Below are 24,066 nucleotides of genomic sequence, written 5' to 3' on the forward strand. Positions count from 1 at the left end.
CTTCCGTCACTAAGTTCGGGAGAAAAACGGCCGTCTTGGGTAACTCAATCTTTCTTTCGTGGCGCTTCGAACTTGGAAATACTTATCTTCCGCATTGATATGCTCTACGATATCGACCGCGAACGGTGCTTTTCACGACGGTGAACGCTCGAGTCGTCGTCCTCCCTCGCATCCATTCATACATCAGTCCCGACAGTGGCCATGGAGCAACCATCGCGGCCTTCCTCGAGGCGACCGCCATTGGCCGAGCGTCAGCCGCGAGCGACACCGCAGCCCACGCCGACCAAGCCTCATAACAGCATCAAGACACCTTCACCTCGTATGCCACACCATGAGTCATTGCACCCTGATGGCAACTTGTCAGTAAGAGGCAAGAAGTCATCTCAGAAATCCGCAGTAGTACAGCCAGATCCGCCCGAAGAGCCTCCGGTCGAGACGGAACGCAAGACTGTCTACACGAACAAAGGCAAGAGGAAGACTCATGTTGGCCCGTGGCATCTCGGAAGAACTCTTGGCAAAGGAGCTACAGGTCGGGTCAGACTTGCGCGACACAGTGGGACGGGAGACATCGTCGCTGTCAAGATCGTATCGAAGAAGTCGGCGGCAATGGTGCAAAGTGCTAGCATGGCCAAGATCGACAACGATGCACAGAACCCCATGAACAAGAATGGCACGAGAAGAATGCCTTTTGGCATAGAAAGAGAAGTCGTCATCATGAAGCTGATTGAGCACCCGAATGTAATCAACCTCTACGACATATGGGAGAATCGCGGCGAACTGTATCTCATCCTGGAATTTGTTGCAGGTGGCGAGCTCTTTGACTATGTCTCCAGTAATGGCGCATTACCGGAAGATGAAGCTGTCAGACTCTTCCGTCAGATCATTTCCGGTCTGTCATACTGCCACCGCTTCAACATCTGCCACCGCGACCTGAAGCCCGAAAACATCTTGCTTGACAAAGATCGCAATGTTAAGCTTGCAGACTTCGGCATGGCTGCTCTGCAACCCAAAGACAAGTGGCTCAATACATCATGCGGCAGCCCACACTATGCTGCACCTGAGATCATCCAAGGGCTTGAGTATCGTGGCGACAAGGCCGACATTTGGAGCTGTGGTATCATCTTATTTGCGATGCTGAATGGCTTTCTGCCATTCGATGGCGGTGATCTGACGACTACCTTGCGCCTCGTAAGAAAAGGAGACTACTTTTTACCTCCGAACCTGAGTGTTGAAGCTTCCGACCTGATCCAGCGCATACTGCAGAAGCGACCGGAGCGTCGTATTACAATGGAAGACATCTGGCTCATCCGCTCCTCCGCAAGTATGAGCGCTACCATGCTTCTCTTATTCCCAAAGGTCAAAAGCTACCAGGACCGCCGCCTTCGGTCATGGAAGCATGCAATATGTCCCGGATCGAAGACGCAGCTGACATTGACGATAACATCCTTCGGAGTCTGCAGACCCTGTGGCATGGGGAAAAGGTTGAAGCTCTCATTGAGCGCTTGCTTAGTGAAGAGCCCAACCACGAGAAGCTCTTCTACCATGCTCTGGTCAAGTTTCAAGAAGAGCAACTCGAAAACTACGAAGGCGATCCCTTGCAATACTCTGCCAGCGACTACCAACACTTGACTCGACCTCACGTCAAAAGCTCGAAGCGCAGAGCATCTGCCGCAGGACTCTCCCATGCCAGACGGCCCTCCCAGTTTTCCATCGTCAGCGACGGTGGCACAAAACGGGATACCTATTACAAGGTTCCTGCCACATCAGCCAGCAAAGCTACGAATAGCACATATGACCCGTATCGATCGTCCAAGAACCCAATCATTGATGTTCACAAGGACGCTTCAACGACTGTGGTCCGACGAGATGTGCGTTCTGCAAGTAATGCGCATGGCATTCGTCATCCAGCTGTGAGCAGACTACAGAACGAAGTGACGGCAACAGCCCTGCCCGAAGTTGCTGAGCATCGCCGCCGTGCCTCCTATTCGACTATCGGCTCTCGAAGCTCCCTGGCCAGCTCGAAGAAAGGCCAACCCGTACAGAAATCCGCAGGCTACAAGCGTCGTGTCAGCTTCCCCCAAGGCCGCCGCGCATCAGCCACACCATCGCTCTCGCGCGAGCCATCTGAGGACAAGTCGAGGACAACCGGCCACTCAGGCGAGCGTCCGAACACAAATGATACTGATGCACCCATGTCGAGCACTATGAGCGACCCGGCTCTATCCAGTCCACCTGCAACAGTGAAGCCACGGAGACCAGCATCAGACCTGCAGCTCCAAAAAGCACCAAATTTGACGCAAGCCTGGCGAGATGATACTCGCAAGGTCAGTCAGGAGCTTGGAAAGATCTGTGAAGAGGCCTTCAACAGATCATCAGTATCGTCCACGAGCGGCGTCAGTCACTACACAACTGCCGATACTCCGCCGACTTCTGTTAGCACACAGGACGGTAGAGCTGGCAGTCATCTTCGTGATCGACCGCTGCCAGAAACCCCTGTATTGCGAGAGCTCAGTGAGAAGCGCCAGAAGATGATCGATATGTTCAGCTCCACCAAAGGAGTCGATCTCGAGCAGATGTTGGCACCTCTGGATGCACGTATAGCGGAAGAGATCCGAAGACAAAAGGGCAGTCGCATCAGCATCGACCCAAGTGTTGTGCCAGGACGACGTGCATCAAGCTTGCCAGTGCAGGGTAACACCATGGACGACCTGAAGCATCTGCGTGAGGAGATGAATCGAGCAGCGTCGGATCCAGTCAAGACGTCTAGCCAAGGTACGGAGGCGACTGTGCGGCTTGTCCCTGCCTCGTCGCCAGCCAACCGCTTGGGCCCGGTCAACACACGCAAGAACAAGGCTATGCCGGTGAACTCGCTTCGTGATGGTCGCGTTAATCCCACGATCACACAGCTTGAACGCGATGGCTACGATACACGTCTGTACACTAAGAAAGTCATTCTGGACACCATTGAAGAAGATCCGTCTCTCACCCCGAAGAAGAAGCGTCTACGAACTCTCTATCGCGGAAGTGGTCATGGCTGAACAACAAGCGTGGTGCCTCGGTCACTGAGATATCTCCTCTTGAACAGATCGAGGAATCGCGTCACCAAAACATGAGCTCTTCTGGAGTCTCCGATACATCTCGAGGAGAAGCAGTCGAAGTTCGGACCGCCGAACAACAAGATCAAGTCACGCTGAAGAAGAAGTGGTTCCAGAAAATGTTCAGCAAATCTTCCAAACCGAAGGGCAATGACTCATCAATCCACACCGATCATGAGATCGCGGAAGACATTTCTGAAGATGGGGATGTGAACAGCATAGATGAAGACTACGGCAAGAAGCTTACCAAGCGTGGCAGTTATCGCGCCCACACTAGCGTCGATGCCGCAGCAGCAGCTGCTGTTCATGCTCCCATCGAGATCAGCCAGAACTGGCTCGCGCGATTCTTCCGAATCAAGCCTGCCACCCGTGTTATGTGTCTTCAGGTCAGCAAGGCACGTGCCCGGAAAGATGTCATCCGTGTGCTACGAGATTGGCGAAAGTACGGTCTGCGAGATGTGGTCTGCGAGCGACGTGCAGGTGGCGATATCATCCGTGCCCGCGTTGACGCTTGCAATTGTAAGTCTGCCAACCAAGTTTCTGGGGATGCTTGCTAACCTATTATAGATCTCCACATCAAGCCGGTCAGTTTCCATGCTTTCGTATATTGCGTCCTCGAGCATGGACGAAAGGCGAATCTGAGCGTCATGAAATTCACCCAGGAGAAGGGAGCGGCCAGCAGTTTCGATCGAGTCGTCGAAACGCTCGAATCTGTGCTGAAAGAGAAAGGTCTGATCGTGCTGGACCCGGCCCGCAAGAAAGGCATCGAGGTCAGTCTCAAGGAGGCGGGACTATGATCGGTGATCACTTGCCTACGTTACACGACTGCCGCGAGATGCTCGCGAAGACGAAAATGGCCGATGAGTAAGGTTATCGATGGCAGGCACTTTCACGGTCTCGGTGGCTTCCCTGGCCGTCAGTGAGGCACCCGACGAAGCTGGAGTGGGCAGGGATAGAAGAAGCCCTTAATTGATGGAGAGTCTGGCGTGAGAAGTCGCTAATCATAATCACAAGTGCTGGACTGGGTGATGTCCAGCGACAACGATCGTTTCAAAAACACGCGACGGAGAGCTAGGAATATCGGAGGTTGGCATACTGTACAAACACTTTCGTTCGGCACTGCGCCTATGGCCGTCACACTGGCAGAGATGATCAGGAGTCTCACTGCTCAGTCGATGTTGCGAACAGATGATGAGCATTGTACCACATACGCATAGAGCTAATCGCCCATGAGGCTTTCACATAGACTAATCACCTTGAACGACCGAGCTGGGCTGGCCTCCGCATTTGCGCTTCCTATGAATTAGCCCTCCAACGCGGCATGTGCCGCAGACGTATAGTGCTCCTGGGACGAACATTGCTGGTAGGAAGATCGCACGTGTTAGAGCTTAAGCCCACGTCAGTGGATGATCGAAACGGTGTAATGAAACGGCTGACAGAGGCTCCTCACGGTTATGCTAAATTCCCGACGACTTTTCTAGGTCACGTAACTCAGTGAGCTTGAGATCATATGCCACTGGGCGTTGCAAAGGCTTTTTGGATCCAAGATGTGCCGGCACCGCGAGGTTTTTTTCGACAGGATCTGACAGGCACGGAGGGACCAAGGGGTGGCATGGTGACTTCACAACAGTACATGTAAGTACTCATCAAGGAAATCGCTCTTCGGCAACCACTCTCTAGGTAAAGAGCATCCAACACGAGTGAAGTTGAGGCAGGTGCGGTTGGATCACGTTGAGGGAAGGCACGGCTACGGGAGGAGCGGTCGACGTACGAGTTGTCAAGGCAGGCACAGTTGTGGAAGGAGTGGTTGAGGAAGGAGTGGTTCGAGGAAGGAGTGGTCGAGGAAGGAGCGGTCGAGGCAGGAGTGGTCGAGGAAGGAGTAGTCAAGGAAGGAGTGGCAAAGAGAGACGCGTCTACGAGACAAACAGTCGAGACAGTGGTGATCAAGAGAAGCACATTCACTGAAGGACATAGATATCGCATAGAGATCAGGGTGGAGAGCATCATAGAGCATTCCTGACTACAGGGCTTCGCTGTAGCTAGCGAACATATGGAATGCTCGATGTCGCCAAACGAGTGACTGATGTGCGAGAAAGCATCGAAACATGCTCCTTGTCGTTCGCATCGAGTATATTTCCCGGTGGCTCCTTTCCGATCAGTATGCGACATGACCAACTCTGTACCCAGGCGCGTCTTTACTATGTCATCCTCAATCGCAGCCATTGACGTGACTTTCCTTCTTCATCCCTGCATCATTCATAATCATAAACAATAATACCAGGCGAAGGCTTATGTAGAAACCACACCACAGCCCGTTACTCCTTCCCAGAATAATGACTGATCCCAAGTTCATCAACCAATGGCGAAACAAAATATCCATAGTCATCATCTTGTGTCCGAATTTGTGCAAGTCTCTCCTGGACACGCCAGATGCTCGCCTGTCCGAGCTTCTAACGCGGGAGGGTAGAAGAGGACGTTGAGCCGGATCGCACCAGGCCGAAGCCTGCATCAGGCTCAAATGTCACTTCTTGCTCAGCTGCTTCCTGCTCCTGCAAATTGAAGAAGTAGTCGAAGTCGTTCTCATCCCCACTCCCAACTTCCGCCCCAAGCATCTGTATCTTCTTAAGCGGACTGCCCTTAGCACGATTTGCGCCAGCTGACAGCGGACGGTTGATATTGGGCATCTTGCTAGGCGTTTCGTGAAGAGCTGCATTGAAGAGCCTCGATGCCGGTTTGCCCTGGATCTCATGAAGGGCGTTAGTCGAGGTAATTGTGCGGCCGAATTGGGGACGCGTGGTGGACTGCCTGACGGAAGTCAGCGGAGACATGCCCATGCTGCTATTGTCCACAGGCGTCAACTGCTGGCTAGGTGTGTCGTTGTATATACGGAACATAGGACTTCCATAATCCGTGTTCCGAACGTTGGGTGTCTCCGGCCAATCGGCCGGTGTAGTATGGTACGGCTGCGAGACATTTGCACGGAAGTTCTGAAGCTGCGTCTCCGGCGACGGGGAGGCAGGGACCGGAATCTGAGGCCTCGACAGACGCTGCTGGGCAGGCGTGAAGGGCGCATGAACCGGCGAGCTCAACCGGACGGGAGATGAGATGGGTGGCGGCATCATACCGGAGTACGCAGGCAGATTTGGATGTCTTCCGAGAGATGGACTTCGGTCCAGAGGCGACTGGCGAAGACGCGCGATCGCGGCCTCGGCGCGACCAGTCCTTGCCATGCGTTTGCCTGACTTTGCGACATACCCAGTGGTGACGTTGGGATGGGAGCCTGTCGGTCGCTGGATGGAGGATGTCAGTTGAAGATCAGAGACATATCCGCTGTCGTGGTTGACCATCTGAACAGCTGGCTTTTTGAGAACAGAAGACTGAGCCATCATCCGGATTGAGCTTGGCGATGATTCAGAACGTCGATGTTTTGGCGCAACGACAGGAGCGATGAATCAAGGCCATCTGATAGTGAGATCGTGGGCGATGGATCGTGCGTGACCTCTGCTGGAACCTGCGTCTCTTCTTCCTCCTCGTCCTCTTCAATGACGACCGGATCAGACTCTTCAATTGTTGCATCCGAGGACAAGCCCAGCTCCGGGAGCGGAGGAGCCGTATGGGGCCTTTCGAGAGTATGGGGAGCTCCGATTATGGGGCTCGGTCCTAAGGTTGCAACGCGAGGATTGGGATGTGGTATCGACATGATCGGTTCAGCTTGCATAATAGACGTCTGCATACCATGCATCATCATGTTTGGTTGGCTGTTTGCCGGACGATTTTTGGCTTTGAGGAACTGTTGCTCTTTTCCTTGTGGAATCACCCAGAAGCAGCCTTTACCAGGTTCGTCTTTCTGGCGTGGGACCTTGACGAACGCAGGGTTGAGGGAAAGATTGTGCCTGATCGAATTGCGCCAGCTCTTCTTGTCCTTGTGGGGCGCGGCTGCGCTTTTCTCTCTGTAGAACAAGAAGGTTTGTTCGATCCATCCATAGATCGCATTGAGCGTCAGTCGACGACGTGGTGCCCGGAGGATCGCCATAGCAATCATTTGAGCATAGCTGTGGGGCGGCTTTTCGCCCGGGGCGTGATCTACTACGGGATCAAAGTCCTCTGGATTGGGGCAAGGGAGATCAATGTCGTCCACCCGAGCGCGTTTGTTGGGTCGGTCGGGCATGAAGGAGGCATCCGAGTACGACCGCTTGAGAGCATGTCGGCGGTCGTAAGCAGGCGATGGGAAGTCGGCATTGTCGTTGGCCGCCGCTGAGGGACCGTGTTCAACCTCATCGAAAGTATGCAAATTTGGGTTGAAAGCGGTGCCAGTCAATGGATGGTTCATTGGCTGAAAGCTGAAGTTTGCCGGAGCTGGAGGGGTTGTAACTACAGGTTCGACCATATAAGTAGGCGCTGGCTGTGACATAGAGTACGTCATTGGCGGCATGATGGGCGGTGGCCTTTTCGAGGGGGACATGCCGTACCCATTAGCATGCTCCGGCATGGAGAATTGTGGCAGGTCTGGTGGCTGAGGGTTGAAAGGCATCATTGGTTGACGATGGATCTGTGATGGGTAGGGCTTTTGAGATGACATCGCAAGCTGCTGTGCTTGATGGTACTGCACCGGGCCCATAATCATGCCATGGGATGGTCCCTGGGATACGGGAAGATGTGGGGAGAATAAGGATGGCTCAAGGTGTGGTCCTGAGCTCTGCTGCGAAAGATGTTGTGCCGGCTGTACGGTCTGGTCGCGAAGGTTTGGGAAGTTCGACAGCTCTTGTGACTGTGAGCTCTGTTGCGAGTGAGGCAGAGGCATCTCTGCGGTGTGGTCTTCGAAAATGGGGAATGGTGAAGGCGCAAGTTGTGCTCGCGATCGTGGACGCGTATTTTGCTGCTGTAATTGTGCGGATCCGTGTTCGAAGATATTGCGTAGCATCATATGCTTCTGGACATCGTGATCCGTCGGGTTGGGCCCGAAGGGATCCATGCTGAGCCCGTCCGAGTCGACCAGCCAAAGGAGAAATCGTTATTATATAGCACGTTTTCCCTCGTGGTTTCAGAAGTCCATGTACAGTCGTCGAAGCCGCGCGAATAGGACGAAAAAGTCCTACAGGTCAATGGTACAAGGATCTGCGCGTGTTCACTGCAAAATTGAACGTATCGAATGCGCTGCGAGCCAAGGCAGCCCCTATGGTGGTCGCCCGTCGAGGAATGTCACAGGAGTCTGCGGCGCTTGGGCCTGGAATGTCTGATGAAATTGAGCCTGAGCAGGTGGGTGGAACGGAGCAATCGATGGGGTCCTGCGGCGCACAAAAGGGATTCGATAAACGCGTAGCAGCTGGTCCTCTGAGATTGAGTGCTTCGATGTGCTGAGAATGCTGCTAGTCGCTTGAGAGCTGGCTGAGTCGAAATTCGAGATGGTGATAGTGGGCGGATTGCATATAGCGATGACGAGATGAGCTCATAGATAGAGTGTGATAGGTATTGAGATGGTTCGAGGACTACCTAGGTATGGTGGAAGGCCACGTTGAGCGAGCTGAAGAGAAATCGAGTGCCTGAGCCTGAGGTTCTTGTGGGTCGTGGAGGGGAAGGTCAGCCAACATGTGGGAGGGGCCTGGGCAAAGTCGCGGTCGCGTCAGAGTCAGATCTCCGATTTCTGCAGCTCAGCCTCAGCACTCACTAGCGTACCATGAACGTGCCGCCTGTCTCGCTGATTGGATCTTCATTCTCCATCGTCAATCGAGACCTGCTTATCAAATGCCGCCGTTGGACCAGAGGTTGCGCCACATGAGGCGGCAAGCAACGCGACCAGTTCACGACCGGTTTCTACAAGCCTTGCGAGCAACTCTGTCGCAGTTGTCAGCCGGTACATCCCTGTGATTGTGCCCGGTCTGCCAGCTTCCTGTTGCAGCTGCTCTGCCGTCACAGCCGTATTACTGACCGTCGTGCAGGAATAACTTTGAGGGCAAATTTGGGTGCGGCAGAGTCTGCCCAGAAACTGAACGCACAACCCTGTAATGACATATTGGCATATTCAATGCCCATCACAAGTTCGTCACTATAGCCATATTGTGGAGTGTCTGAACATCTGACGGCTCTCATTACCTCAATACATCTACAACTTTAAGATAATTCGGTTCTCTTGTGCAGGTCGTCTAGGGGCCCTTTAAATTGCACATTGCCTCCGGAAGGCACCACCGGAGATCTTGCCAATGTTTCTCATTGTCCTCGGCTGCGTCTCCAGTCCGAGGGCAGCTGCAGCAGGGCGCATCTAGTGTGTCAACCAAATCCACTATTGGCAAATCCAACTCGCTCAAGGATCCAGGAAGGTGAACAAATTGGTATGCAGAGTATTGAGTGCTCTGTCCGCATCCCTCTCTTCAATAACGCAAGAGATATTGATTTCGCTGGCACCTAGAGACTGTCAGCAAAACCATATAATGATATGAAGTATAGAGAACATACCTTGCGAGATCATCTCAATATTGATGTTGTGCTCACCCAGCGTGGAGAACATCTTGCCCGCAATGCCCATCATGTTCTTCATCTGCTTGCCTACCAAGCTCACGATGGCCATATCGGGAACAATGTCGACAGCTCCAAATTGACGCAATTCCTCGATTGCGCCACGCAGATCGTGGTCCACAATTTCGTATTCGTTGTCACCGCCTCCCGTATACAGCGGTGCTTCTGAATGCAAAGCCAAGGAGATATTGACCTCACTTGTCGAGATGACATCCACTGACAGACGCCATTTGTCAAGTGTGGAGAATATGCCAGCGAAGAAGCCATGTGAAAGAGAGCGTTTATTCGAGTGGATGTTCATGACCAGGATCTTGTGCTTCAGCGTAACGGCTGTTGGTCGCTTCGGTCCGACTTTGTGCGATTGGACGCTTGAGCTGCGGGAGCGGAAGAGCCTGGGCGAGTATTTGGGAGAATCGTAGCCACGGACCACTGGGGCATCTGGGTAAATGATTGTGCCTCCACCTCGAGGATTGACGACGTTCTTGATGCGAATGGGAATTCGCGCTCGTATCACCTGGTCCATGGTCGAGGGATGGATCACCTCAGACCCGTAGAAGGTTAGCTCGGCGGCCTCGGCAGGTGTGATCTGAGGAATCAATTGAGCTGTTGGCACTTTCCGCGGGTCAGCAGTGAAGATGCCGTCTACCTCCTTCCAGATCTGTAACTCTTTCGCCCGTATGCCGACTGCCACGAGGGCAGCGCAGAGGTCAGTGTAGCCACGGCCGACTGTGGAGAGAAGCCCTCGTGGGATCGAGCCAAAGTAGCCTGTGATGACAGGCACTTTGCCGTGCATGTTCCCCAGCCGCTTCGCGAGAGCCACAGCAACATTGTCGTAGAACTCCTGGTCCAAGCTGTGAGGAACTTTGAAGTCGACCACCTCGGCCACATCGATGTACTCAGCATCTACACCGGCATCCTGAAGCAGAGCAGTCATGTAACGACAGCTCAGCTTTTCGCCCACACTCATGACCTTATCACGAGAACGTGGACTAGTCTCGCCCAGAGTCTGCGCAGCCTCGAGAATGCGGAGCACAAGTGTACATTCTTCTTCAATCTCCTGCTTCAACCTCGAGCAAATCTCGGCGTCTTTGACGTGGTCCTGCGCAGCCTGCAGGTGATCGGTCCTGACGGCATCAATGAGATGGGCGTACGGACGATGATGCTCTGCATCTGTGGCGGCGCGAAGCAGGCGATTCGTAGTCCCAGCGGCTTTGGTGCTGCTCGACCTGGCAGAGCAGACGATGGCAACGTCGCTTTCCTGCTGACTTTGCTTGACGACATTGACTATAGCGTGCGGAAACTTGCCCACACTGGTTCCTACTTCGTGTCAGCGACGTTTGCGTAGAAATGTTCACGCAGCGCACCTCCAAACTTGAGGATATTTGTATTTGTGCCCGATGTCGGGACAGATCTCGGTGGTGTTTGACAGCCATTCTCAGCTGGCGTAGAAGTCATCGTCAGGATAGAGCGAGCGGAGAGGACACGAAGTCAAGGTCTTCGAATAGTGTGTGAGTCTTTCTCAGCAGCATTCCTACCGCTCGTTCGAGTTCGCTGACCAGCTGGAAGCAAACAAGACGTAGAACACGATGGACAGTTTCGAGTCCAGCGTTTGCTGCAGTAAATACTTAGAGTTATGACTGTGTGGGCTTCGCCCTGAAAATGTGCCCATTGCCCCGCTAACAAGAATTTCAATGTGGGACTGCTGCCCTGGCTGCTGAGATGATGCCGATTGGCCGCCCCGTAGTCCAGGCACTGCTCCTGTGTCTAAGAGGAAGGTCTTCTCGAGTATGCGGGCGCTGCAGTGAGCACTGCAGTCGTCGCTTCTGGATCAGTAGTGAAAGAGACACAGCGATGCCGTCGCTCGCGTCGTTTACCCCATGGCAGACCTACGCCACAGCGGCCGGGGAACCTACAATATCAGACACCATGTCCAGGGAGGGCGCTGGAGAATAACGCCTGGATCTGGCAACAACCGTATGAGCTGAGACGGCAGGTCGTGGGTAAAATGCAGCATTGGTAGACGTGTAAAAACTGCCATTTGTGACTCGGATCCCATCGTCGCACGTATTGAGATTTAATCAAGCGATTGTACGAAGACATCTGCTGCGGACAATGGCTAGTATTACCACACGAGAATACTACCAATTATCAGTCACTTGCCGACCTGGGTAAGTACGTAGAGCCCATCCACTCCCGTTATCTTTTCATGGCAAATTCGCCGCCTTCTTCATCACACTGATCCTCCGTAATCGACACCTCGCCCACTCAGCATCGATTGTCGCAATGGCAGAGGACCAACCAGGTGCTCGACCAAGCCATCTAAACTTCATAACTGGCAATGCAAATAAGCTAGCTGAGGTCAAGGCAATATTGTCCTCGATACCTGGGCTGGAACTGGAGAGTCGGGACGTGCCCGGCGATGAGATACAGGGGAGCATTGAGGAAATTGCGAGAGACAAATGCAGACGGGCTGCTGCGGTGGTGAGTTTCTGGCCCCTGTGTGGATTTTGGAGGACTTGCAAATGGATTTTGAGAAAGGACAGCGACAGCGAGAGCGTGATGTCCATTGATGATATTAACTATTTCAGGTCGGTGGACCAGTCTTGACAGAAGATACAGCACTCGAATTCACGAGTCTGAAGGGTCTTCCAGGCCCGTACATGTGAGTCCCACCGCATCCGCTGTTGGAAACACCTTCAAACGGCCGCCATCATCAGCACAAACGCCGTTGCTGAAGCTGTCTCACAGAAAACACTTTCTCTCTGCCCTCGGCCATGACGGCCTCAATAATCTGCTCGCTGCCTATCCGGACAAGACTGCAACGACTGTCTGCACCTTCGGTTATTGCGCCGGTCCAGGTCAGGAGCCAATCCTCTTCCAAGGCAAGACCCAAGGAAAGATCGTGCCCGCTCGCGGTCCCAGAGTCTTTGGTTGGGACGCTTGTTTCGAGTACGAGGGCGAGACGTATGCTGAGATGGACAAAAACCACAAGGTGAGTCCATCCCCTGCACTCCTGGACTTCAAGCCGCTGGTGAACGTTCTTTCCATGGTCGACGCTCTGCTGCTACCGACTCGCTGAGATCCACCGCAGCTGGAGATTCTGCAAAGCCTCGGCCTGGCAGACGCTGCTGGGCGTGGGAGTGATATCACCTACGTTGCGGTAAGTAGACATCTGAGCTGATTCGTACATCTTTTCATATGCAGAACGCAATCTCACACCGTGGTAAGGCACTTGCCAAGCTGAAGAGCTGGCTAGCCGGAGGCGATGTGGAGACTCTGTAGAGGCCATAGCTGCTCCACGAGCTTGAAGCGGTGCTCTTTCGTGTGGCTGCAGTGGGAGTGTTCTCCGTCTGCCCTCAGAGCCCTCTATCTCTGGTGCAGGGTGTCAGCTGCCTCAGGAGATGTCGGAATCATGATCTGTGGGCTCTTTTACAGCCATGCTCAGACCTCAGCCAGACTCCTTAGACTCATGTTGCTGATTCAAGACCCACGTCTTGATCCAGGACAATATCCGCTCAGCGTTAGTCTCAACGTCCTCAGCATTAACACTGCTCAACTCAATGACCTGTTCCTCCTCCCACCCCTCCTTCGCCTCCTCCAACACGACCCCAAAGATCTCCGCATCCATATTCTCCTGTATCTTCTCTTCCTTGTATCCTCGCTTGCTCAAGCGGTCGTACAACACATCAGTCGCCGCGCACCGGACGACCAGCACCAGATCAACCCATCGCACAGCAAAGCCCGCGGTAGAGTGCCAGTCAATGATGAACCCGCCTTCGCCCTCGCCGTCCGAGATTTCTTTCTCGACTTCGTCCATCAGCTTGTCATCGTCGAGATGTAGGTCTGCAGGTCTTCATCGTAGCCCTCGTGACAGTCTCGTGACTTGACGATGTCGTTGATGGAGAGGTGCTTGAGTGGTATGGGCGGTTCGGCGGATTGTGCTAGGTTGAGTAGTTCGGTGATGGTCGTGGTCTTGCCGACGCCGGGCGTGCCGGTGATGATGATATTTGGCAGAGACCGCATGTTGGCTGTAGCTTCAACAGCAACGAAGTGGTCGGCGAATTGTTCAGAAATATTTTGGTCCCCGCATTCGAAAAGATCTGCAGGACTTAGGAGGAATTAAGACTTTCAACGCGTGCTCGAGAGCCTTCAACGCGTCCATCCCTCTGTTGTTCACTGCTCGTCACGAATGTGTGCAACGACCCTATGTTGAGGCGTTTGCGACCTCATCTGGTCAGATCAATCACTCAGTTGCGATCTGCGAGCAAGCATGCCGCTGGACCCGTCAAGAATGAGTGGCTGCTCAGCAAGAAGAACGATGAACTACGCCAGACTGCCGTTGAATGTGGGACAAGCTGCTCTGGGACGAAGCAGTCGCTTGTCGATGGGCTGAAGGACGCTCTGGTGGGCCTCGAAGGCGGAAATGATACTCACGGTCAGAACTTGAGCATCATCAGTATAGATATGGGCGTACGAAATCTTGCCTATTGCAACCTTCAAGCTAAGCTGGACACTACTGGAGCCTTGGAAGGGCGGCATCGAATGAAGGTCAAGGTAGACGCATGGCGAAGGATAGATATGACTGGTCGTGAGAACGCCCCCTCCCCAGACTATGGGAAGGTGGCTCGTTCGGGTCAGGCAATGGAAGCACTCAAGCCGGTACTTGCTAAAGAAGACTTCAGCCCGACAATCTATGCTGAGCGAGCTCATGGCTTCATCTCTGAAATTCTGCAGCAACATAATCCCACGCACGTGTTGATAGAACGACAACGGTTCCGTTCAGGAGGTGGCCCAGCTGTGCAGGAGTGGACGCTCCGTGTTGGGATGTTTGAGTTCATGCTATATGCGACTCTTCACACTCTAGCCAAGCAGGAGAAGCACAATGCTATCGTAATTCCGGTCCAGCCAGCCATGGTAAACAGGTACTGGCTGTCTCAAAACCAAGACACGTCCACCACAGCGGCAAGACCCAGCAGTGCTGCAATGAAGAAGTACAAGATCGATCTGGTCGGACGCATCCTGGGTGATGCTACGACTGCCGGATACAATTTGACTTACGCTCATCAGGCAAGAGCATTGAAAGAAGACTTCCTCGACAAAATCGGGCGCGTAAAGGGAAGGAACAAGCTAAGCAGCTCGCCAAAGCTTGACGACCTGTCTGACTCTTTGCTGCAAGGGCTCGCCTGGATCGGTTGGCAAGTAAATAGGAAGAAGCTTCACTTTGCGATGCGCCCGACAGCAAGGTGACTCCTGCGCGCCGTATCACTGAAAATTTGGAAGATCGAGGACGACGATAGCCTGACATAAGATCAACGTCAAAATATCTGCCTAGCACACCTGTAGGTGTTGCGGAGGTTACAGTGACGGGAAGGGCAAACTCACGCGCGATGAGTCTTGCGGGACGAGGAGTTATGAAATCGGGCAGGTGCAGGTGTGCCCTGAATGGCAGCGTGGAGAATGGCAGCACAGATTGGCAGCCGCGAGGGCAGTCTAAAACCTCACTTTGTGTCCATGCTCTCCTGCTGCGCACCTTAGACGATCACTCTCGTCAGCCATCACCCGATGTATTCAACACGACCTCAGCTCGCCATTATGTCATTTCTGACGCTCTTTGTCTTGTGTCTGGTCTCCGTAGTCACGGCTGCCCCTGACGCAAACGTCCGGGATCTGGAGACCACTCTGACCACAACATGGACCATTACCTCTCAGATCATGTCGCCGACCGTCACGACTGTGACTGCGACGAGGACTATTACGAGTCTGACCGCCACGGTGCCTGTTCCGACTCCGACTGAGCCAAATAGCTGTACCATAGCGTCAACAGAGCCGCCATCTAATGACACGGTGAGTAATTGAGCAAAGCTCGCACAATCAGCGAGGGCAAGCGTGAACATGAACGCAGAAGACCCCACCGACATCACCACGTACACCTTCTGCAAAATCCACTCTGACTCTCGAATCGTACTCCTCCTGGACGCAGTGCTAAGCAGTAGCAGTTGGGCTACCTCGTCCGAGCATATAATCCAGGTACCCCTATCGATGGGCTCAGTATGGAGGCGGCAAGCACTAAGTTCTGGCTCGGGGGAGCACCAGCAACCTAGTAAGTCCCAAGACAAAGCCATGCGGAACTCGGACTGAGCGACAACAGCTGCCCCTACACTGATGTTGGTACCTGTGGCACGATGAATACGACAGCAGTCCGGCCATGCGATCTGGTACGTCGTCCACTTGTGCTAGATTGCAACGGCTGACTCGAGCAGGCCGTTATGGTCCCGGGCGGTCAAGGTATGCACGCCAACGAGCGTGGGCAGATCTATTTCACCCACGCACACAGCAATGGATCACCCAACCCCAGCGAACGTTGTCCTTTCGAGTACGAATACGCAGGCGGGCTGTACGGGGAGCTGCGGCCAGCATCTTGGGCATTTGGTGCATACGCTTTGATGGCCTGTCCCCGCGCCGAGAGAGCCTGGCTGGTCATGTTGGCAATGGAAAATATTACCAATCCTATGGTGCCCTCTGATAGCGTGGCCGATTGCATCGAGTTCATTGCGTTGACAACCAATGTCACACACGTTGGAGCATGGCAGTATATCTGAGTCGAGAGAGATTCCGGTACCCAGCCAAACTTAGGATCCTCTAAGTACCTTAGGCAAGGCATGCATTGATGCAGACCCGGTAGAATAAAAGTGATATTCAACAACTTCGACATTGACCTGTGGGCAAGCCGCTGTTCCAACTCCTGCCTACCCAAGTCTTTGGCTCACGAATCTTCCAATGTGAGGAGGTCATTCCGACGCCTTGCGGAGAATATGGCCCGCATTATGGTGTCCTGGGATCTGATGGGGGACGTGCACACCGCCTTCAATGCACAGACCTTGCCACTGATAGAATATCATCTCAGTGCCACAAAGTTGAGAACACTTCCGAGTGGTATGCCGTCTCGGACTCTACTCCTACCTGTTCTGCGACTGAGCCGCAAGCAATGCGATGAGCACGCCAGCTTCGCCCGTGACCCCAACTTCATTGGTGACAACTCCCATTCCAGGCGACTGGAGGCAGGAGAGTGATGAGACAAAGCTTTCCTGGCTGAACAAGCAGCCGATGGTGGACGACAACACCATTTCCATTGGCAGTTGTGTGACAAGCTCAACAAAAATATCCGACCTTTGCGGCCGATTCATTGATACCATCAACGCCTTCGTCGCCGAACTCGGAACTCGTCACGTCGGTCAGCTTCTTGAAGCGGCCGAAAAGTTCGTCGACGTTACGAACAAAACTCTGTGGAGATTCAATGAGCAGATTGTGTCCGACCTCAATGCTGTTTTTGACAGCGGGGTTTTTGGTCTCGAATCGGTGGTCATTAAACCGATCCATCTGAATGAGCTGGAACTTCTTCCGACATCCAACCAGCCCAAGTCTAACATCGCTGAGGTCAGTCTCTTGAGCTCATTCTCGATGTTCTCTAACCCCGTGCAGGAAGTCTTTCATATCTTGGCAGATGTCTTCAAGATTGCCTGCGACAATAATGCCTCAATGAACAAGTACCGCCCTGCGATCGCTTCGTCGTGGGCCAAATTACTTGCCGACTTCGTTGCAGCAGGCGACGAGTTTTTCCCTTTGCTGAATGGCAATGCTGGTACACGGTGAAACCTAGCTGGCGATGATCATGTGATCCGCATGTCCAGACTCGACCGAGCCAGCCGAGCACCAAGGACGGGAGAGTCTGTGGATTGACTTGCGGAACGGAAGAGCTGTGCTTGCAACGATAGTAAATCATGACCTATACCTCTCTCCGTGAACATGACCCGGCAATTTACGTGCCTCGTATTCGCGAATTGTGCTCCAAACCGGTCTAGCTTCCTCGTCTAGTCCAGCGTGAATTCCTACAACAAGGCAACGACAAGGCTGGATTCGGGACCACCAGGTTGCCGAAGTTGGAGCTGCGTACTCGCTTGGGTACGTTCATAAGCCAGCATGTCTGCTTTTTCGAGAATCTTCACATCTTCGGCACAACGTCCTCGCGGAATGCCTCCATTTTCATGTTCTCCTCAGTACGTGTACCTTGCGCTTAGCAGCATTCAGCATTGAGTCAACAACATGGTCGGCGTCGCCGGCCGTTCGAAGGCATGCGGAACATGTAAGGCACGAAGGATCAAATGCAGCCTCGAGCGCCCACAATGCGCTAATTGCATCAAATCGAATCGCTTCTGCAGTGGCTACCAGCGCGAACGAGTCTTCTTCGTCAATCAAATCCGCCATCCGGGGACCTTTCATCAACAGAAGCAGCCTGATTCGAGCAAAGCGTCCCCTTCAGATGGATCCTATGATGACAACGAGCCAGCAAGCTTGCCCGTAGAGCCGGCACCTCTAGCAAAGTGCAACAGCCCCTTCTGGAAGCGCAAACAGAAGCCCACTCAACACAGGAAAGTCCACTTCTCTCCCAGAAGCCTGACCGTCTCCTCCCCAACATCTATCTCCGCACTTCCGTCCCATCGCCAACAACTCCTCGCCCTGTACCTCGACACCACCTTTCCTTGCCCCGCAAACTACGGCCCAGCTCCACTCCCATGGATCAACCACCTCGCCCTTCTCTCATACTACCCTCCTTGCCTCGCCTCGGCAATCGACGCGCTCACCCTCTCGCACCTCTCACGCCTTGCTCAGGACCGCGCTGGCACTCTCGAGCATGTCTCAGGCACGACCCTCGCACACGCCCACGATGGAATGGTCTTCCGCCAACAATCCCTCTCAGCATACACCACCGGCCTCTGGCATCTCCAGCGCGCCCTGTGGTCGCCAGCAGAGATGTACGAGGACACCACACTCGCCGCATGTCTAGTCCTCGCGCTGTACGAGCTGCTCGAGTGCCCTGCCGGAAGCCGCGTAGGCTATCTAGCGCATCAGAACGGTGCAGCGCGGTTGGTGCAGCTACGGGGTCCTGCAGCGCATCGCGAAGCTTTCGCACATTCTTTATTCGTGGCGTTTCGGAATGGCGGGATCCTGAGAGCGCTGGAACAGCATGAAGCGGGTTGCTTTTTAGCGGAGAAAGAGTGGTGCACGATACCGTGGGAGGGGAGCGAGGGATATCGCAAAGGAAAGGGAGAGGAGATTTGGGATTTCATTGCACTGACGCCGGATGTTTTGGCGCAGACGGACGTGATGCAACGGGCAAAGCCGGTCAGGAGTCTGTGTATTGCGTTGAGCGTGCTGGAGTACTGCTGGAAGACGGAGGCGGAGTTGGAGATGTGGTTGGAGGGCTTGAAGGAGGCTCATGGTGGTGTTTTATTCTGGCCGGTGCTTGTGGATGAAGAGCATCGGGATAAGGAGTACGCAGATTTGTTTCCGGTCAAGTTCGAATTTTTGAACTTGAGCGTGGCGATCACGCTTATGAGCTACTGGAGCTTGTTGGTGGTGGTGTACAACGGCATGTTCTTGCTCTATCAGGTTCTGCAGACACTTCCGGTGGATCGCAAAGCGGTCAAGAGCTTGGGCAATCGAGCGCCACCAGCACTCCTGAAAGGCATCGCGGTGGACTGCCCACCAAACTGCCCATGTGGCGGCGAGCCGGGGGTGGAGTGCCTTGTCCGGTTCGACATCTCGACACTGCCACCCTTGGAGCACAGAGCTGATTTCATGACTCCGGTGCGCAATATTTGCCAGTCTGTGCAATACTGTTCCCGTCCTGAAATGAAGAGCCTGGGGTGGTCTTGTGTCATTACTCCACTGGGCATAGCGGTTGATGTCATAAAGAACTTTCCCTGGTGGCAGCGAGAGATGAAGTGGATGTTAGGTGTTCTCAAAGGTAAAGCAATAGCCTTGCCATACCTCAAGAACTTGTGGTGGACTCAGGATCATCAGGGGTCGACGGAATCGAGTGGCGAATTTGATGATCTTGGGTGGTCCTCCATCATTGCTACGGCGGCTCGAGCGTGACGAACTCGAGTCGAGGTTTGGCTCTTGAACATCAGATAGATGCCATCCTGTTGAAGTGTCTGGTGGAGTCTTGCACCATCGAGTCGAGCATCGGGAGTCCGTGATGCGCCAAGCTTGAAATTCATGGCCAAGCGTATATGGGTCCCCAATTCCACACAGTCTTCTGGACACTGTCGGGAGCAAGGCCAGCCTCACGTCGATGGCTGAGATGCTTGGTCAAGTCTTGTAATAACCGCCGCTCAATTCAAGCAACCAGCTCTTCTCGATTTTGCTGATGTTTTTGATGAAAACCTTGTCACCGCTTTCCAGAAGCTCGTTGAAGATAACGTAGTCAGCTTTGCGGTTGAACATTAAGCTCGTAGGGTGCGCGTGAAGCGTGACGCCTCCAGAAAAGGTCTTGAATGTCCCATCTGGCTGCATTCTTGCTGCTTGGCTAAAGAAGCCAGTCGTCAAGCACTTGAGGATTGCTCTGGTTTTGTCAGCACCGGAGGTGCGCGATGTCGATGTCGATGTCGATGCATCGTCAACGGGAAGCCCGAGTCGCTCAAGATACCTCCTAAGTTGTGCTCTGATGCTGACAGCGCGTGTCATCGACTTATGATTGAGATGATTGTTGCGAGACCACTGTGCTTCCTTTTTGCCCTTGGTGACGAAAGCCTGGTACACGTTGAGCAGGGTGAGGTGGTCGCCCTCCTCTGCTGCAAACTTCCGTCTCGACATCTCCATTGCCTTCTTCTGGCCCTCGTGATGGAACCAGACATCGCCTTGAATTGAGGTCATGGCAGCAATGGCAAGAAGCTCGGACTGACAGTCGAAATGCTTCGGATCGGATGCAGCAAGCAAGCACTTTGCCATCATCGGCGGTACCGCAAGCTCTGCCATACGCGTGCCCATGGGATGTGTCAGCTTGGCGTAGTCGTCTACTGCGCCGAGGGAGAACAACAGCTCCATGGCTCGAATCATCAACTGAGCTGGCGGAGGAGATAGAAACGGGAACCGGGCGACGTTGTCGATACCAAGAGCTTTGAGCTGCAGTACCAAGGGTGCCAGGTTGGAGCGCTGAATCTCAGGTGAGGTCGTAGCTGCGAGAGAAGAGTAAGCAGCTCGCGTGTATAGTCTGAAACACTTGCCTGGCTGCGTTCTTCCAGCTCGGCCTGCACGCTGCGTCGCGCTTGCCTGAGACACCGGTGCAACAGTCAGTGCATCTATTCCAGTGACGGGTGAGTATGTCCTGAGTTTGACAAACCCACAGTCGATTACGTAGACGATGCCAGGAACTGTGACCGATGCTTCGGCGATGTTGGTCGCAATGACACACTTGCGTGTCCTCTCTGCTGCGGGACTGAAAGCATACATCTGTTCGGCTGTGGTGAGTCCGGCATAAAGTGGGATTGGTTGCAGAGCAAGTCCATTGGGTGGTAGCGTAGCAGCACGCTCTGACAGCTTCTGAATAGCGCTGTCGATCTCTGCTCGACCAGCGAGAAAGACCAGAATGTCACCTAAGCCTCTCTCGCTGGTGTGGATATCAAAAGCGGTATTGACGGCTGCTTCGACATAATCTTCGACCGGCTTCGTACTGTACATCACATCAACAGGATAACTACGACCATCGATCTTGACAATTTGGCATTGCTTCGAAGTCTTGGACTCGACTGGAGCCTCTTCGTCCTCGAAGAATGCTGCTACCTGATGAGCGTCCAACGTTGCCGAGCTTATGATGATGCGTAGCTCTGGTCGCTTCTTCTTAATCTTCTTCAGCAGACCAAGGAGCACGTCAGAGCTCAGTGATCTCTCATGAGCCTCATCCACCATTACGACTGAATAGCGTGAGAGAAGTGGATCAACAAGGGCTTCTCTCAGCAGCATTCCGTCAGTCAAAAACTTGATTCTTGTTGTGGCAGATGTGAGGTCTTCGAAGCGAATAGAGTACCCAACTCGATCACCCAGACTTGTTCTCATCTCGCTCGCCACCCTAGCAGCGACAGAGGTCGCAGCAAGACGCCGAGGCTGGGTGATGGCGATGACCTTCCCATCGTTGCACCAACCTGCCTGTTCCAGGAATTGAGGGATCTGCGTGGTCTTGCCACTCCCTGTCTCACCGACGATAATCGTGACATGCGTTGTCTCAATGGTGTACAAGATGCTGTCCCTGTGCTGGGTGATTGGCAGCAACGCCGCGGGCTTCTGCAGGAAGTCGAGTATCTCTCCAGTGTCCATGTTGAGCTGGCGCCTTCCGGCGGCCGAGAAGAGCTCCGGAATCAAATTTGCCAGGTGTCAGGTAGCTCCATTACGCACCATATGCATTGAAATGCTTCACTTGCTCCACCTGCTCTGCCAACGACGACGACAGGAGTATTCAAGTTGGTTTCGTACAAGCCGTTGCAAGAAGAAACAGTACTGCGCCACATGAGCCACAGCTATCCTTCGATAGTGGCTGAAACGGTTTCAGTCGTCATATGCCCAGACTTTGGCGAGGCAGTTGAAGGCCTCCGCAGCGTTGTATCTATAGTACCAGTGTTCACGTTATACTGATACAGACGAAGTCACTTGCCAAAGGACAGCATTCTCACCATGGACAGCAAAAAAGAGCCAGTCAGTATCCCCACAATCACCTCTGGTCCTTTCACTAATTTGTCTAGGCATCCCCGGTCTCTCCTCTGAAACCATCTGATGGTCCCCCCGAATCTCCTACCACAGCACGCCCTTTAGACTTCGACAGCGATCAAGAAGGTGGTCTGTCCACTCCTACAGGCATGAAGTCCGAAGGCGCACCGCATCCACCGCCAAAAGATGAGGTTCCTCCAGCGAAACCACCTCGCCCAGTCAGCGCTCGAGAGCAAGCCGAGACCACGTTGCGAGAGGCGTTCCCTGGCATCGATGCCAGTGTTATCAAGGCTGTCCTAACTGCCAGTGGCGGCCAAGTCGAACCTGCTTTCAACGCTCTGCTGGGCATGTCAGATCCCGATGCTGCTCGAGAACCAGACCCCCCGGCTCAGCCTCCACGTCCACCACGTCCGGCTCAAGCACCGCAAAACCAAATGGACGCCGACGAACAATATGCGAGACAATTACAAGAACACTACAGCAACGCCGCGCCTAGGCAGTCTAGTGGCAGAGGCTACAATGAACACCTTCAAGGCTCGAGAGTTGGCCGGCCAGGTTCGAATCCTAACCCAGACGACGCTCCGTGGAGAAGTTTTATAGATGGTGAGTGAATTGCCACGACCTGGCGCTTGTATCTGACGATCGCATCACAGATGACCTGCCGGAGATCAGGGACAACATTCGCCAAGGCTTCTTCGAGACACAAAAGACCGTCAACAGCTGGATCACTTCATTCAAGAAAAAGCTGGACGGCGAGGACGAAGACCAAGATTACAACCAGCCTCCTCCACGTCAGAGCCAGCCATATAGTCGGACAGGAAGTCAGCCGCAAGGTCGTCAGTCTGCAGAGATGAGAAGAAGCGCAGACATGTCGAGATATGACGCCGACCCACAGGTCATTGGAGATGATTTCTCGAAACTCGGACTGCGAGACGGCGAGGCACCTCCACGCACATCCAGCAGACCTCTGGCCAATCCGAATCTGTTCAGGTCGGACGGTCTCCCAAGAAAGTCTCCTACAGGAAGTGGACGCAAAGTGTCCTTCCAGGATGGACCACCTGAAGAGATTGGTGATATGTACACCGGCGACAAGACCGCAGCATCCACTACGCAGGCACCGACCTCTGCAGCGAAGCAGAGCAAGTGGCAGCCACTTTCGCAAGTCGAGCCCTCTCCTGTTGACAATGACCCCTTCAGCCTCGGAGACAGTGATGAAGAGAAAGATGCCAAGCCGATCACTCTCCAGGATGACGATGCTTCCCCGGAGGCCAAAGTCGATGAGGCTGCTACGAAGAAGGATGGTGCCAAATGATCTCCTTGGTGATTACGTCTCTTGAGTGAGATTGATCGTAGCCCGCCTCAGAGACGTTGGACATGCGAACAAAGCATCTCATGAAGGGCTTCGTGTCGTGGACACAAGGCGATCCCTCATCGGGCGTATTGGACTCGTGCAGCTCGCGCTGTGCGTCGAATGCACCGTGCTTCAGCTACGAGTGAGACCCACTGGCATTTTTGTGAGGTCTGTCTGCAACTGGAGCTCAGGGGAATATTAAGGAGCACAGAGTGCTTGAATCTGCCAGATATCCGGTGCCATAGTCGATTCACTGGTTTGATCGTATGCTCAATACGAAACGTAGGTTGCAAGCCTTGGAGCCGAGGAAATCGGGACTGGCACGGTCAATGTCAAAATTATCTTGGCAGAGCCAGGACACCAAGACAGTTAGGTCGACTGTCGACCACGCGCTCGAACGCCCTATGTGATATATGTCTCAGCGTGCTCCAATATCAACTACCCGTTGCAACTATAGCAAGAGCTTTTGCCGGAGAACGCTCCGTGCCCCCAATGTCTTGGCTCGGCAACAGATGCGAGAAGGCTATTTCGACAGCCTGTCGCCCACACGACCCCCATGATGCCCATAAA

At 53.7% G+C, this 24,066-nt stretch overlaps 13 protein-coding genes across 13 annotated transcripts; 8 read left to right on the forward strand and 5 right to left on the reverse strand.

The window, feature by feature from the left end:
* Positions 1-201: 201 nt before the first annotated feature.
* Positions 202-3,038, forward strand: AB675_9117 (Serine/threonine-protein kinase HSL1; the record flags this gene model as incomplete). Its single annotated transcript, XM_018149626.1, has 2 exons — positions 202-1,321; positions 1,372-3,038. 2 exons carry the CDS (start codon positions 202-204, stop codon positions 3,036-3,038), a joined length of 2,787 nt encoding a protein of 928 aa, XP_018001626.1.
* Positions 3,039-3,109: 71 nt separating this feature from the next.
* On the forward strand, positions 3,110-3,892 carry AB675_9118 (uncharacterized protein; the record flags this gene model as incomplete). The annotated part of the gene is made up of 2 exons (XM_018149627.1): positions 3,110-3,614; positions 3,663-3,892. The coding sequence occupies 2 exons, from the start codon at positions 3,110-3,112 to the stop codon at positions 3,890-3,892; spliced, it is 735 nt and encodes a 244-aa protein (XP_018001395.1).
* Positions 3,893-5,545: 1,653 nt separating this feature from the next.
* Positions 5,546-6,442, reverse strand: AB675_9119 (uncharacterized protein; the record flags this gene model as incomplete). The annotated part of the gene is made up of 1 exon (XM_018149628.1): positions 5,546-6,442. The coding sequence occupies one exon, from the start codon at positions 6,440-6,442 to the stop codon at positions 5,546-5,548; it is 897 nt and encodes a 298-aa protein (XP_018001543.1).
* A 38-nt stretch (positions 6,443-6,480) lies between these two features.
* On the reverse strand, positions 6,481-8,067 carry AB675_9120 (Forkhead protein sep1; the record flags this gene model as incomplete). The annotated part of the gene is made up of 1 exon (XM_018149630.1): positions 6,481-8,067. The coding sequence occupies one exon, from the start codon at positions 8,065-8,067 to the stop codon at positions 6,481-6,483; it is 1,587 nt and encodes a 528-aa protein (XP_018001558.1).
* A 1,326-nt stretch (positions 8,068-9,393) lies between these two features.
* Positions 9,394-11,060, reverse strand: AB675_9121 (putative aspartokinase; the record flags this gene model as incomplete). Its single annotated transcript, XM_018149631.1, has 3 exons — positions 9,394-9,494; positions 9,546-10,922; positions 10,970-11,060. The coding sequence occupies 3 exons, from the start codon at positions 11,058-11,060 to the stop codon at positions 9,394-9,396; spliced, it is 1,569 nt and encodes a 522-aa protein (XP_018001492.1).
* An 828-nt stretch (positions 11,061-11,888) lies between these two features.
* On the forward strand, positions 11,889-12,887 carry AB675_9122 (Inosine triphosphate pyrophosphatase; the record flags this gene model as incomplete). The annotated part of the gene is made up of 5 exons (XM_018149632.1): positions 11,889-12,086; positions 12,194-12,267; positions 12,354-12,597; positions 12,697-12,765; positions 12,810-12,887. The coding sequence occupies 5 exons, from the start codon at positions 11,889-11,891 to the stop codon at positions 12,885-12,887; spliced, it is 663 nt and encodes a 220-aa protein (XP_018001651.1).
* Positions 12,888-13,053: 166 nt separating this feature from the next.
* AB675_9123 (Adenylate kinase isoenzyme-like protein) lies at positions 13,054-13,628 on the reverse strand (the record flags this gene model as incomplete). Its single annotated transcript, XM_018149633.1, has 2 exons — positions 13,054-13,412; positions 13,478-13,628. 2 exons carry the CDS (start codon positions 13,626-13,628, stop codon positions 13,054-13,056), a joined length of 510 nt encoding a protein of 169 aa, XP_018001656.1.
* Positions 13,629-13,811: 183 nt separating this feature from the next.
* AB675_9124 (uncharacterized protein) lies at positions 13,812-14,852 on the forward strand (the record flags this gene model as incomplete). The annotated part of the gene is made up of 1 exon (XM_018149634.1): positions 13,812-14,852. The coding sequence occupies one exon, from the start codon at positions 13,812-13,814 to the stop codon at positions 14,850-14,852; it is 1,041 nt and encodes a 346-aa protein (XP_018001333.1).
* A 345-nt stretch (positions 14,853-15,197) lies between these two features.
* AB675_9125 (uncharacterized protein) lies at positions 15,198-16,204 on the forward strand (the record flags this gene model as incomplete). Its single annotated transcript, XM_018149635.1, has 4 exons — positions 15,198-15,449; positions 15,602-15,705; positions 15,754-15,820; positions 15,866-16,204. 4 exons carry the CDS (start codon positions 15,198-15,200, stop codon positions 16,202-16,204), a joined length of 762 nt encoding a protein of 253 aa, XP_018001436.1.
* Positions 16,205-16,595: 391 nt separating this feature from the next.
* On the forward strand, positions 16,596-17,255 carry AB675_9126 (uncharacterized protein; the record flags this gene model as incomplete). The annotated part of the gene is made up of 2 exons (XM_018149636.1): positions 16,596-17,039; positions 17,085-17,255. The coding sequence occupies 2 exons, from the start codon at positions 16,596-16,598 to the stop codon at positions 17,253-17,255; spliced, it is 615 nt and encodes a 204-aa protein (XP_018001439.1).
* A 450-nt stretch (positions 17,256-17,705) lies between these two features.
* On the forward strand, positions 17,706-19,541 carry AB675_9127 (uncharacterized protein; the record flags this gene model as incomplete). The annotated part of the gene is made up of 1 exon (XM_018149637.1): positions 17,706-19,541. One exon carries the CDS (start codon positions 17,706-17,708, stop codon positions 19,539-19,541), a length of 1,836 nt encoding a protein of 611 aa, XP_018001382.1.
* Positions 19,542-19,757: 216 nt separating this feature from the next.
* Positions 19,758-21,758, reverse strand: AB675_9128 (putative ATP-dependent RNA helicase DHX35; the record flags this gene model as incomplete). The annotated part of the gene is made up of 1 exon (XM_018149638.1): positions 19,758-21,758. One exon carries the CDS (start codon positions 21,756-21,758, stop codon positions 19,758-19,760), a length of 2,001 nt encoding a protein of 666 aa, XP_018001613.1.
* A 354-nt stretch (positions 21,759-22,112) lies between these two features.
* On the forward strand, positions 22,113-23,457 carry AB675_9129 (CUE domain-containing protein 5; the record flags this gene model as incomplete). The annotated part of the gene is made up of 3 exons (XM_018149639.1): positions 22,113-22,133; positions 22,181-22,748; positions 22,799-23,457. The coding sequence occupies 3 exons, from the start codon at positions 22,113-22,115 to the stop codon at positions 23,455-23,457; spliced, it is 1,248 nt and encodes a 415-aa protein (XP_018001553.1).
* Positions 23,458-24,066: the final 609 nt, after the last annotated feature.

This window comes from Cyphellophora attinorum, assembly GCF_001299255.1.
Source record: "Cyphellophora attinorum strain CBS 131958 chromosome Unknown Contig9, whole genome shotgun sequence".
Lineage (NCBI taxonomy): Eukaryota > Fungi > Ascomycota > Eurotiomycetes > Chaetothyriales > Cyphellophoraceae > Cyphellophora > Cyphellophora attinorum.